This window comes from Cibotium barometz, chromosome 57 (genome assembly GCF_041138505.1).
Source record: "Cibotium barometz isolate CiBa-2024 chromosome 57, ASM4113850v1, whole genome shotgun sequence".
NCBI lineage: Eukaryota > Viridiplantae > Streptophyta > Polypodiopsida > Cyatheales > Cibotiaceae > Cibotium > Cibotium barometz.
Window position 1 is genome coordinate 9,464,812 of NC_141102.1, and position 12,980 is coordinate 9,477,791.

The 12,980-nt window shown below is 39.7% G+C and overlaps 1 protein-coding gene across 1 annotated transcript; it reads left to right on the forward strand.

The window, feature by feature from the left end:
- The first annotated feature begins 3,863 nt into the window (after positions 1 to 3,863).
- LOC147606396 (mannose-6-phosphate isomerase 1-like) lies at positions 3,864 to 6,744 on the forward strand. The gene is made up of 5 exons (XM_086792297.1): positions 3,864 to 4,807; positions 5,134 to 5,301; positions 5,419 to 5,634; positions 5,821 to 6,087; positions 6,216 to 6,744. Exons 1-5 carry the CDS (start codon positions 4,436 to 4,438, stop codon positions 6,558 to 6,560), a joined length of 1,368 nt encoding a protein of 455 aa, XP_086648423.1. The 5' UTR covers positions 3,864 to 4,435; the 3' UTR covers positions 6,561 to 6,744.
- The last annotated feature ends 6,236 nt before the right edge of the window (positions 6,745 to 12,980 follow it).

Here is a 12,980-nt window from a genome sequence, read left to right on the forward strand (position 1 = left end):
GTGGAGGGAATATTTTTTGAACTTTAAATTGGGGAGATATGGGCATTTTCCCAAAAGGGTAAGTGGGAGTAAAAAACTCAACACGTTTATGACACCCCCCCCTTACACCCTTCATAAATGACTCCCAAAAGTAGCCATTCACCTTTTCCCCTTTTGGATTAATTAAAAGCTCTAATTAAACACTAATTAATAATTAATTCATACCATTAAGCACATCATTGGATAAGGCATGAAATTGCTAAGCTATGTGCATCAACTAATGTGTAAATTAATCCATAATTAGAGATTAATTAAACTCTTAATTTTAGTATCTTCTCTTCTTTCTTTCCTTTGTCGCCCCTCCTCGCTTTAGCCTCGCCCTTCTTCTCCAGCCCTTTTGCCTCTTCACCCTTCAGGTTCCCCACAGGTTTTGGTGTATTGGCATCATTCTACTTTCTCTGGTCTCCACCCTTCCGGGAGGACTCCATGGCAGCAGCTTCGTCATCCTTAAGCAAAAGAGAGTGAAATTTCTCCAATTGATGTAATTAGGTGTTTTGATACATCTAGATGCTCTCAAAACACACAAGAACACTTATTTCGACCTTTTACATGATCGAATTTAACCCCTAAAAATACATTTTCTAGGTTTTTTTCACCCCTTAATGACAAAAACTAGTCAATTAAGGAAGATTAGTCAATTTCAAGAGTTTTTAGGTGAAATTTTTCAAGTGATTAAGCTACCCCTAATACTTGCTAACACTCTAATGCATACAAATCAAACAAAAAACACACAAATCAAGCAAAAATTAACGATTCTAGCTCTATGTTTAACTCTAAAGAGAGCTAAAAATCACAAATTGTAATCTATTGCATTGTTTGATGCAATGGATGCAAATTGAACCTAATACACTCTATGTGCACACTTAACAAACACTAAAAACTAGATTAAAAATAACAAAACAACACATTTAAACCAAAAAATCATTCTTTCAAAAGACAAAAAAGAGAGCTATTTCTCACAAAATAGTTATTTCAAAAGACAAAAAAGAGAGCTATTTCTCACAAAATCACACAAATCTCCATCAAAACACATATTTTTCACGGGAAACCACTAATCAAGACAATGGGTAATGGGTTTGTGTAGATTAGAGAGAAAATAGTGGAAAAAGCCAAGGGATAGCTCCCCGATAGCGGTGCCAAAAAGGTTATGGCTCGCCCAAACCCCCATTGAAACACATCCAACAAGAAGATTACCTGGTGAGCCGCAATTGTTGTGGGGATCTTTCCATTAGCTGAGCTTGTAACCCTTGAGGTCTCCAAGCTCCACAACTCCTTGTGAAGCAATTCCACCACGCCTCCCGCAAGCTTTATCTCACCGCCGCGTTGCACTACATGTACTCATCCCTCCTCTCACCTCACCTCACTTCACTCACACACACTCGCTAGCATAGATTAGAGAGGATTAGCAAGAGGAAGACTCTATTGCATAGTGGGAGAGTTCTTTGTATTATGAGAGATTTTCACTTATATATATGGCCATAAGTGTTCACACTTACTTAAATTGTGGCCAACTAGCACTTTAGGCTCATAAGAGGCCTAATGCTATTACAATGACTACTCTCATAATATATTCATGAAGTATATCACTTGGGACTTCATCCTAACTTACTACCACATGCTGTTGAAGCAAAAATCACCATAAGTATTCCGTCGGACCATTATCGAGCACCCGTCCAAGTTGTAGATTTGGACACCGTTGCTTCATATCTTGAATGTATGACCTTTTGGTGTATCTACATTGATTATGGCAATAGCTCTTGTCAACCCTAGAAATGGTTAACAAATATGTGCAAAGAATATAGCCTCTTCTTTAACTATAACTAATACAACAAAAACCTCACCACTAAAGATGCTGCAAAGCACTAAAGAATCCCAATCTCTAGTACAACCACCATGAGATGTGGAAAACATACATGATTGTATAAAAGAATGTCAGACTAATATTGATAATAGCCAATCAATTGAAGGTAGTCTTGGTGCTAGAATCCACAAAGCCAAGGTTTGGGTCCCCCACCACTACTACCTTCCTTTTGTTTATGGGGCCCACACAACTTACAAGCCCCAAGATAAGGCCTTGCATCCAGAATCTTTATGCTAACACTACACTACATAATATAGCCTTGATAAGCTTCCTATCTCAAGGGCCAACCAAATATTATCTCCAACAAGCATGAAAGCTATGGATTGGTCTCTTATCGCAAGTTCACCTTTTCGACATCCACATGAAACATCTTCACCAACCAAGTTTAGTGATGCAAGGACTAGGAAGGGGGATATGTTAATTGCTCCAGTCAACATGGCCTCACATGTCCTAAGGCACTTTGCCATCTTATTTATCTTTTGTAAGATGGTGTTTGAATATATGAAGTGGCCTTACCCTACCCAATGGGGAATTATTTCTGTATATACTTGCTTAAGGCTAGAAATAGTGGCTAATGGACTATTTTTAAGTTATGAGTGGGCTAAGTGTGAACACTAGCCATTTGTATATAAGGTAATTTTGACATTAAGCAATGGACAATCATTTCCCTTGCACAATAGAATACTCGTAAGCTATCTTTTTTCTCCTTTCTCTTTTGCTTTCTTGTGTTTTATTAGATCCTTGCATTTGATGGGTTCTTTCATAGATAGGTTTGATTTTTGGCTTCTCTCTCTCATGAACTTCCCTTCTATCCTTCTTGCCTCCATCAGAGAAAGATCTTCCTCCACTCTCACGGCTATGGAAGCTCTCCGGGTGTAACAACTGAGTTTGGATGCCTAACACACTCACAACCATTGGAAGTTACTTCTTGTAGGCTCTAAGGAAAAGCTCCCAAATGATTGCTAAACAACTAGTTAAGACCCTTGCATTTGTTCCCTTCTACCCCTCATGTAAGAAAGAGTTCCCATTTTGGTGAACAACATGTAAAAATAATTATACATAAAATCTAAAAACTAACAAAAGGGCTATATAATGTCCCTAAACCTTGATTACAAGGTCCATTTGTGGATTACCCTTATAAAGAAAGCTATATCCCCTCCTCACAAAACAACCCTCCTTAACCTAGTCTTTAAAAGTACATTAAAGGGTCCTCGGTGTGTGAAGTCAAATTGGTGAAGACGGTTAAAGCCTAGAGCTTTGACATGAGTTCATCCTTTCTACTATTAATAAAAGAAAGTTACATGAAAGGATGCTTTTTTTCTAACATTGTTGGCACAACTCAAGATGATGTACCATCACAAAATAAAGTAATTTATTTTGATAATAGAGTACGATGATTAATCTATATGATCAATAAATTAATACATGACAATGATACACGCACAATTTATAAATAAAAGTTTAAACCAACAAAAGGGCTATGTAATGTCCCTAACCTTAATTAGAGTGCCCATTTGTGAGTTATCCTGACCCCCTCCTCAAAAATACCATTTTTTTCTTCACCTAGATGTGAAAACTACATTCAAGGGCCCCTGGTATGGTCAAGTACGTAAGACAGTTAAAGACCTCAACATTGACACGAGTTCGACCCTGTGTGTAGCAAGTAGACCGGCCAACCAAAAAAAAACTACTAAAAGAGAGGAAATTACAGTAAAGGACATTTTTTTTACGTTTTTTTTACTGGTACTACTAGTGGGCACAATTCCTCAAGAGCTACTAGTGGGCACAATTCCTCAAGGGCATGAGATACCACGAGAGGTCTATTGTGACTAAAGCGTTAGAGCCTCCCTTGATGTAGATTGGCAAAAGAAGACAAGGGAGAAAAACCCATCTCCCAACTTCCAAGGGGATCAAGTATGTAGTCTATTGAGGTTCCGGTTTTCAATCTATTCCTATTGGGTTGTCACAAGGACAGACCTTTCGTTTTAGCCTAAGACGGGGACTGGCAATGGCCAGAGGGCCCAGGAGCCCATGCGCAAGGAGCTTGGCGGGTCCCTCCAATGGGGAGGTTGGCGATGGCTATGGCGCATCTAATTGCACCGTGTCGGTGATGGAGTGCTGGCCTTTGCGTGGTTAAAATGTTGAAGGGCTCGCCCACAACCCGCAGGAATCAGTGTTTGAGGCTCTGTGAGCGATCTTAGCTGTGCATTCCTTCAGGATTAGGGTTTCTTTTGGGCGATCCAGAGAGGAATTAGGCTCTCTGATCGCCCATCAGACATAGAAAAGCTTTTTTTGGGCAGAGTTTTGTGGGGGTCAAACCACTGGGTGGATCTTCTTTGGGCGTTTTCACTGAATCGCCCATCCAAGAAGTTAGGGTTTGGGGCCACTTGAGCATAATTTTGTGCAAAAGAAATTAGGGTTTGGGCTTTGTCTAAGCGGTTTTTTGGTTTGGGCATTTTCCACATCATTGCCCAGGGGCATCTTTGGGGCTAGTTTTTGTGGGCTGTTTCTGTTCCCGTACATTTCTCTGCCAAGATGACTGTGGTAAAGCCCAACGCAGTCGAGAAGAAGAGGCAAGCTCTGAGGCTGCAATGCAAGGTGCAGAACTACGACTGGGGCCATAGAGGGCATCACAGTGAAGTGGGTCGCCTCTACTCACTGCAATCTAATGCTACAGTAGAAGAAGAGAAGCGGTACGCGGAGCTATGGATGGGCACCCATGAATCAGGGCCTTCCCACATTGTGCCTGACGATGATGCCGATGATGATGTTACCGATGTCAGTGATCATGCTGGTGATGGCCAGCAGAACTCCATGCCTCTTAAGGACTGGCTTGCACTAAATCCCCACGCATTGGGGGACAAGGTTTTGCAAAGATGGGGCACGGACCTGCCTTTCCTCTTCAAGGTACATTCCACCTAACAAAATAAACTTTCTTTTCAAGCCCTTGCTGAAGCTAAGGGGTTATCACTAAGTGCCCATGATTTTTTAGAATAATTAGGCTCAACTGAAACTTTTTAAATTCAGATATTTGAAGGTTGTTGGTAGAACAAAAATACCAAGGATTTCTGTAGAGATAACACTTAGAAGAAGGGATCAGTGAGACCTTGCCCAAGTGGCTATTGCACTATGCTTCTTCCAGCTGGGGGCATGAGTTACACAACATAATTTATTACTATTGCAAAATGAAAAAAAAGAAGGCACACACATAATGTAGTCATGTTATTCATCAGGTCCTTTCCGTGGCAAAGGCATTATCTATACAGGCTCATCCAGACAAGAAGCTTGCAAAGCAGTTGCATCAACTTCAACCTAACATTTACAAGGATGCAAATCACAAGCCTGAGATGGCATTGGCCATCTCCACTTTCGAGGCATTGTGCGGATTCGTGAGCCCACAAGTATGTCATTCGAACCTTTGACCTTCAGAAGACTTTGGTCTTTGTTTACCTCAAGCCGAACCATCTGCATTTTTTATGCGTGTATGAATCTGATCTGCATATGCCAATGTCTCTCAGGAAATCAAACAGGTAGTTGAAGAAGTTCCAGAGCTTCACTGTGTGCTGGGTGAGTCTGTGGCTAAAGCACTCATGAATGTTTCCTTGTGTTATCTGAGCAAAGAAGTGGCCAAGGTACCTCTTAGGGCGGCGTTTACGGCCATTATGTCTGCTAGCCAAGATGTCATTGGGGATGTCCTCTCCAAGATCATTTCAAGACTTATTCATGAACAACAGGTTTGTCAGTGATCTAGTGCATCATTCTTACGAAGTTTATTGGCTTTTTCACTGCTAGTCTGGTCATCTCTGTCCAGGTTTCTGATATAGGAAACACAGAGAAAAGCAACAAAGTCCATCTTAATGATGCCATATAATCAAGTGTACATGAGAGCTTTTTCTAACACTTAAACCTTGTGTACACAGGGAAGATTGTTAACTCCAAAGGAGCTGCTTGTACTCCGCCTTGCAGACCAATACCCTGATGATGTTGGTGTTTTGTCTGCTTTTTTTCTAAATTTTGTATGCTTGGCTCCTGGGGAGGCATTGTATCTTGATGCAAATGAGCCACATGCATATCTAGCTGGCGAATGTGTGGAGTGCATGGCTACCTCTGATAATGTGGTACGGGCCGGTTTGACACCAAAGTATAGGGACACGCAGACTCTTTGTGCCATGCTTTCTTACAAGCAGGTACTCTTGAACTTTTCTTATAAGGCTATCAAAAAGCATGCTTATGTTCTCTTTCTTATTAAAGTTTAAAAAGTTTATTCAGCAAAGCCCTTGTTGAGATGATTTTATTCAATGAAATTTTTTATTAGGGAGCACCCAAAATTCTTTGTGGAGTGCCTGTGTATCCGTATACCAAGCGTTATGCACCCCCATTCGAGGAGTTCGAGGTGGATGTAAGTATTGTTCCTAACGGGCACTCAGTTTTACTTCCAGCCATTCCTGGGCCTTCAGTGATCTTAGTTCTCGAAGGAGAAGGCCTAATGACACAAGTTTTTGGAAAAGACAAGTGCATTGCCAAGCTGAAGAGAGGAGATACCTTCTTTATACCAGCGGGTATCAAACTTGACATTGTATCTGGCTCTGTATGCAATCAAACATATAATGCTTTGCATCTGTACAGAGCCGGTGTTAGCAGTGGTCTGTTTACTTCGTAGATGTGTGCTTTGTATTTTGTGCTTGGCAGCTCTCAATTGTTGCGATGTGTTATATGTAATTCTTATCTTAGGAAGTCTCGTGACTTTTCTCATGAGATTTTGGAGAATAACCCAGCAGGATAAATCATCTTTGTACACCAGCCAAAAATAATGGATATTGATTCTTTTGAGAGGTCTCCAGAAAGTTCACATTGCATAAATTCATTCAAAGAAAGTAGCGTCCACCCTGCATCGTCTTCACACATGGGTTTGAGAGAGGAGGCTTATGTCGGTTTCCAGGTTACTGACAGCTCTCACAAAATAGTGTCTGGTCTGGTCATGTTGGACATCGCATAGACATTGTGAATAGGATGCCAACTTGCACCCTTCTTCACCCAAACCTGTAGCACTTACCAAGAAGCCCAGATCTGCATTGTGACATAACTCTTGCAAAATATAAATATATCTTGTCTGGTCTATGTGAAAGGGGCAATGGACCCATGCCCATGAAGCAAGAAATAGAATATCTGGCATGATGGCATCTTTCTGGGTTACCTGTGGACTCCAGCATAAACTCACCATGTTGCATCTACACTAAAGTACAGACTCAAGTGCTTCCTGCCTATTCCCAACTACCCGTCTCATTGGCATGGGCACCAAAGCTAGTGAGCTTATAGAGACTGTTGCAACAATCACTTATAGAGCTCCTTGCATTCAAAGTACACTTTCAAGTCTATGTCAAGGTAGCTGCCATGGCCAAAAGGGGTAACACTTATAGAGCTCCTTGCATTCAAAGTACACCTTCAAGTCTATGTGAAGGTAGCTGCCATGGCCAAAAGGGGTATCTCTCCATGGCTAGATTGCACAAAACATAAGTTTCAGATCAGGGTGGCTATGCTATCAAGCTCTCGCAAGGTAGCGTTGAATTAATAATTTCCACATTATTTTGTATATCTGGATCGGTTTTGTTGGTGTTTCATGTGAAAATGTTGAGTTGGTTAATGTTCAATACTTACTCTATTGTTTCCACTACCTTGCTTTTGATGTCAATTGCCAAACTAAAGATTGTAGCTGTTGAAAGTTTTTTTTTCAAAAATCAAGATAGCATGTAGATGGAGTATTTTCTTTTGGTTGCATTAATTATTGGAAGATTGTGAGAGTGATTAGCTAGCATAATGAAAAGTACATTTGAAACCCCAGATGATCATTCATGAGTGTACAGTCCAAAGATGTTTGTGTTCACATTCCCATGACAGGAAGAAAGGCATGAAACTTCAAAGCTTGTAAACTTAACCAATAACACTTGTACCAGCAGTGTTTATTTACAATTGTAGAGAGTGCATACAGAAAAGTGTTTACATTGCCATGAGAGGGAGTAGGTTAAAGCCTTAAAAAACTTGTAAAAAATATGCAAGAGTGGAAGGGAAAGAAAGGAAAAAACAAAGCATTGTGTTGCTAACAAATTGTGGAGCTAGGAGTATCACATGAAGATAGTATCCGTAACCTTACTTTGAATTGTTGGAGCGCCATCTTCATCGACTCAGTGTTGAACCAAAGATGTAGTTCGAACACTTATGGGTCGTTATTGAGGGGGGTGTTGGAAAATCATTTGCTTAATGTTCCACCCACGTGTTGTTATTGTGGGTGACAGATGTGCTCTATTTTGTAAGGGCCCCAATATGAGTAGAACTCATTGTGGTGAGCACCCAAGCAATCGACAATTCTCAATTTAGACATTAGATGGTGCATGTAGCCAAATACTATCAGATTGTTAGGAGATAGCTTTTGTAGAGTTGGCACTCTGCCAAGTAGGATGCATGCTTGTGTGGGCTATGTGATCGTTCGTAGTAGTGAGTGTTGGATAGCCAACAGGGACACATTGTTCTTCAGTTGTTGGACTTGTTTGATAGCCCAAATGTTCTTAGATAGCCGTGGAAGCTACACAGAATCCTTACAAAATGTTGTTGTGTCTAATACATCGGATGATATGGTCAGTTGGTTATTTTGGACCAACGTGGCTGACCTACATCTATGCTGACCCTAAGCACTACATATAGAGACTAGTTTGGTAGCCTTTATTTATCATTGAGTTCATTGTGTTCAAGCACTCTTAAAATCAAGACATAGTCTTTCTAGAGTCTTTCTAGACCAATACGAACCTGGAGCACATGGGTAGGCAGACATCCATCAATTTAATCAAAGTTTACACGCAGTTATATTGTTTACAATCCACTTCTTTCTACAATTTAGTGCTTTGTATTATGAAGATCTTATTTCCATTATTGTGTTTTCTTATATGCAATTTAATACTCTTTGTAATCCATTGATAGTAAACAACAAAGAACTAGATTGTATTTAGAAGCTTTTGCTTATTTTTAATCTAGAGCACACATAAATTATGCATCCCCGAGAGAGAGAGAGAGAGAGAGAGAGAGAGAGAGAGAGAGAGAGAGAGTAGAAATTAAATATACGAAAGGCGATAGAGGCATTAGGAAGATGCCATTTTGCAGCAACCTAATCTTATGTTAGGCTAAACAAATAAATTTATTGACTATTATAGTTATATTAAGGTTTCTATGAACACTCTCATTTGACAAATTATTAAATTTGAATGTTTCACACTTTTTAGGATCCTATTTTAGTCATTATTAAATTTCAACCCTAGTAAAGCATCATTGTTTTAAAACTTTCTTGGGTTTTAAGCATTTTGCAACAAACCTATGAGAATTCTTCTTATTATCACCCTCTCATGTATATTCTCTCTCTCTCTCTCTCTCTCTCTCTCTCTCTCTCTCTCTCTCTCTCTCTCTCTCTCACACACACACACACACACACACACACACACATTCTCTGCATAAGAGAGGATTGAGGATCGCACAATTTATATATATATATATCTATATATATCTCTCTCTCTCTCTCTCTCTCTCACACACACACACACACACATTCTCTGCATAAGAGAGGATTGCCGAGGATTGAGGATCACACACACACATTCTCTGCATAAGAGAGGATTGCCGAGGATTGAGGATCACACAATTCATCTCTCTCTCTCTCTCTCTCTCTCTCTCTCATTTTCACACACATGCATGCTCAAAGCACAGAGGATTGTGAGGAGTACATAAGGCCCAAACTCTCTCTTTCTCCCACTCATCCATTCCCTTTTTATGTAAAGGAGAGAACCTCTAAGAAACTTGTTATGGCTCACCCTAACCCCCCTTGAAACACATCCAACAAGAGATTGCCTGGTGAACCGCAAACTGTTGTGAGGATCTTTCCAATGGCCAACAAGCTCGTAACACTTGAGGTCTCCAAGCTCTATAACTTCTTGAGAAGCACTTCCACCGTGCCTCCCGCGAGCGTTGTCACAAGGCTGCGTTGCACTATGGGTACTTGTCCCTCCTCTCACCTCACTTTACTCACACACACTCACTAGCATGCATTAGGGAGAGAGCTTAGCAAGGGGATTAGCAAGATCAAGAATCTATTGCACAATGGGAGAGTATATTATATTATGAGAGAAATTCACTTATATACATGGCCATAAGTGTTCACTCACTTAAACTGTGGCCGGCCGGGCACTTTAGGCTCATATATGAGGCCTAATGCTATTATAATGAGTACTCTCATAATATATCCATGAAGTACATCACTTAGGACTTCATCGTACCTTGCTACCACACGTTCTTGAAGTGGGAATCGCCTTAAGTATTCCATCGGACCATTACGAGAGCCCGTCCAAGTTGTAGATTTGGACACCATTGCTTCATATCTTGAATGTATAACCTTTTGGTGTATCTACCTTGACTCCTTGATGTAAGATAATGGTGGTAGCTCTTGTTAACCCTAGGAATGGGTTAACAAAACTCTAAGATACTCTCTCTTTTTCCACTCAGTCATTTTCTTTGTGATGATATTATCTAAAGTGAATTACATGATGCTTGGGTTCTACCTATAAACTTGCTACGCACCTAAAGTAGTAATCTTGCATGGTGCAAGTAATCGCATAGAAATGAATAAAATGGGGGCCAGAGCTTGCTTGGGGGGTGTGAGTAAAACTCCTCTTTTTTTAAAAAAACTTAGGAAAATAGGGAAAAATCAATTAATTAGTTGATTAGAATTTCATGAAGCCTTATTTTTCTATGGTTTTAACACCTAGCAAACCCTTAGCTTCTCAACCGATCATCTCATGGAAACCCCTCTCTTTTTGCTCCCCAACCTCCCCCCCCCACCAACCCCAACTGCAACTGTAACTCAAAGTCAAGCATTTGGAATGTGTGCGTTTGCTTTACATAGCAAATTGGCATGCAAACCCTTTGTGATGTACATTCATTTGTAGGGTGTATCATAAATTGGCATGCAAATCCTTTGTGATACATGTACATTCATTTGTAGGGTGTATCATAAGGTCAATTGAGGATGCAAGGATTTCTCTCTCTCTCTCTCTCTCTCTCTCTCTCTCTCTCTCTCTCTCACACACACACACACACACACACACACACACACACACACACACACACACATGAGAGATGTTAGGGATTCGATAATGTTCTACAAGACAAAATTGTTTTACTTTGTAGATTTTTTTAATGGTATTATAAAATATTTACGACGGCAGATACAATTTTCTCATCACTATATTTTATTGGGAGCTATGATTTGTTTAGAGACAAAATGGAGGCATTAGATCTATGTCTTAACATTAAGGGGACTGTGGTCATGTTTCTATCTGCTCTGCAGAGAAATCATATGGTTTAGAGATTGATAAAAATTTTGTAGTTAAAAACATGGCAATTGGTTCACACCTATGTCGCATATACTAACCACGTGTATAACCGCAACCACATTCTCAACAACCCACAAAAGAAAAGAAAAAGTACAAAAATTGGGGGAGATTAATCTCCATTTTTTAATTAATTTTAACCATAGATCATTAAGAGCTTGTTAAGAAGATAAAGGTCTCATATCATTAAGAACTTGTTAAGAAGATAAAGGTCTCGTATCATTTAAGATGATAGACATTACATTTAATATCCAAAATGCCAAAAGTACATTTATGATTCAAAATAGATGGTTGTCAAGTTGGTAAGAAAATAAATGACATACATAAAAAGAATCATATCTTCTACCATGAGTTCTAAACAAAACAAACTATCCTAGAGTGCCCTATTCATCTTCATCCTCATCATCATCCTATATAAAATAGAAAAGAAAGTAATCACATGAAGAACTATAATGTGTCTTTCAACAATAACCATATTTGTTGGTAAGCAATTAGCTTATGCTTTCTAGAAAAACAAATTAATAATCTTAAGTAATTCTATGGATAAGATGAAGAGATGATTTTTAAAAAATTGTGATGATACTATTTTGTATGAAAAGGTGGCTTTTCCATCCGAACCATAGTGTGAGGGGCCCATCATAACCAATTTGCAATGATTTGCTACCCTTTGTTTTTGTGCATGCCCTTGTGGGTTGTCTCGAAACTTCTTCTTTTTGTAATTTGGGCAATGGCTGGGATAGGGGCTACCATGCTTTATCCATCAACGTATGGTACACCTCTTACTGGAGAGATGTAATTTCACTTACTCTTTAGCCCAACCTTCATAAGATCACTTGCCCATGGGATTTGGAAAATTTGTATTCAACACATCTACTATGTAGAGCTTTTCCATAGCCTTTTTCTTGGTCCACTTCATAAATGAGTCCTTGAAAGTTTGGTTGACCAAGTTTTGTAGGAAAATTTTGAAAGTTACATTGGGCATTCATGAAACACGCCCATCATCATCCACCATGTCGTATAATCTTTCCACCACTTCAGCTAATCATCCCTCTCATCCTCTATGGATGGCAAACTAGTGTCTCCACCAAGGCATGTCCCCAAGAAGATGGCTTCAAGGGCTCGTTCATTCTTGAGAAGCCCTAGATCCTCTCTTAAGCAATGATGATAGTGATTATATCTCAAAGTACCATCACACCCCACATGACTTTGGGTAGATGATAGGGTTAAGAGGGTTCTACAAAGTGGAGACGCACATGGATCGAGGTGCCACTGATGGAAAAGGGGTGTCTTGGGTAGATGGGAATGTAGATGGAAAGAACAAATGGAGTGATTAGAGATTGGAAGGAGATGGTATATATAGGGGGTTGGATTATAACCAACTTGTGACATGAATTTGGTCCCATATCTTTGGAAGCATCACGGTCATATGCCTCACGTGCAGCAGCAAACCATGTAAAGGTTTGGACCATCATCGATGCCTTTTGGATTTCTTGTTAAAAAATAACCAATCCACATCTACAACATAGGCATAAGTAAGGTATAGACACATACATAAAATAAGGCATTAGAGGCCTATTATTCATAAAAGGAAATGATGCATAAGAGGAAATGATGCATAAGAGGAAATGATACATAAAATAAGGCATTAGAGGCCT

What these genes read in the sequence shown, in the direction of transcription:
- LOC147606396 (XM_086792297.1), top strand. Translation starts at nt 4,436, where the DNA reads ATGACTGTGGTAAAGCCCAACGCAGTCGAGAAGAAGAGGCAAGCTCTG. An exon ending in GCGGATTCGTGAGCCCACAA is followed by an intron (nt 5,302 to 5,418) that starts GTATGTCATTCG and finishes AATGTCTCTCAG; the next exon opens with GAAATCAAACAGGTAGTTGA. An exon ending in CCATGCTTTCTTACAAGCAG is followed by an intron (nt 6,088 to 6,215) that starts GTACTCTTGAAC and finishes ATTTTTTATTAG; the next exon opens with GGAGCACCCAAAATTCTTTG.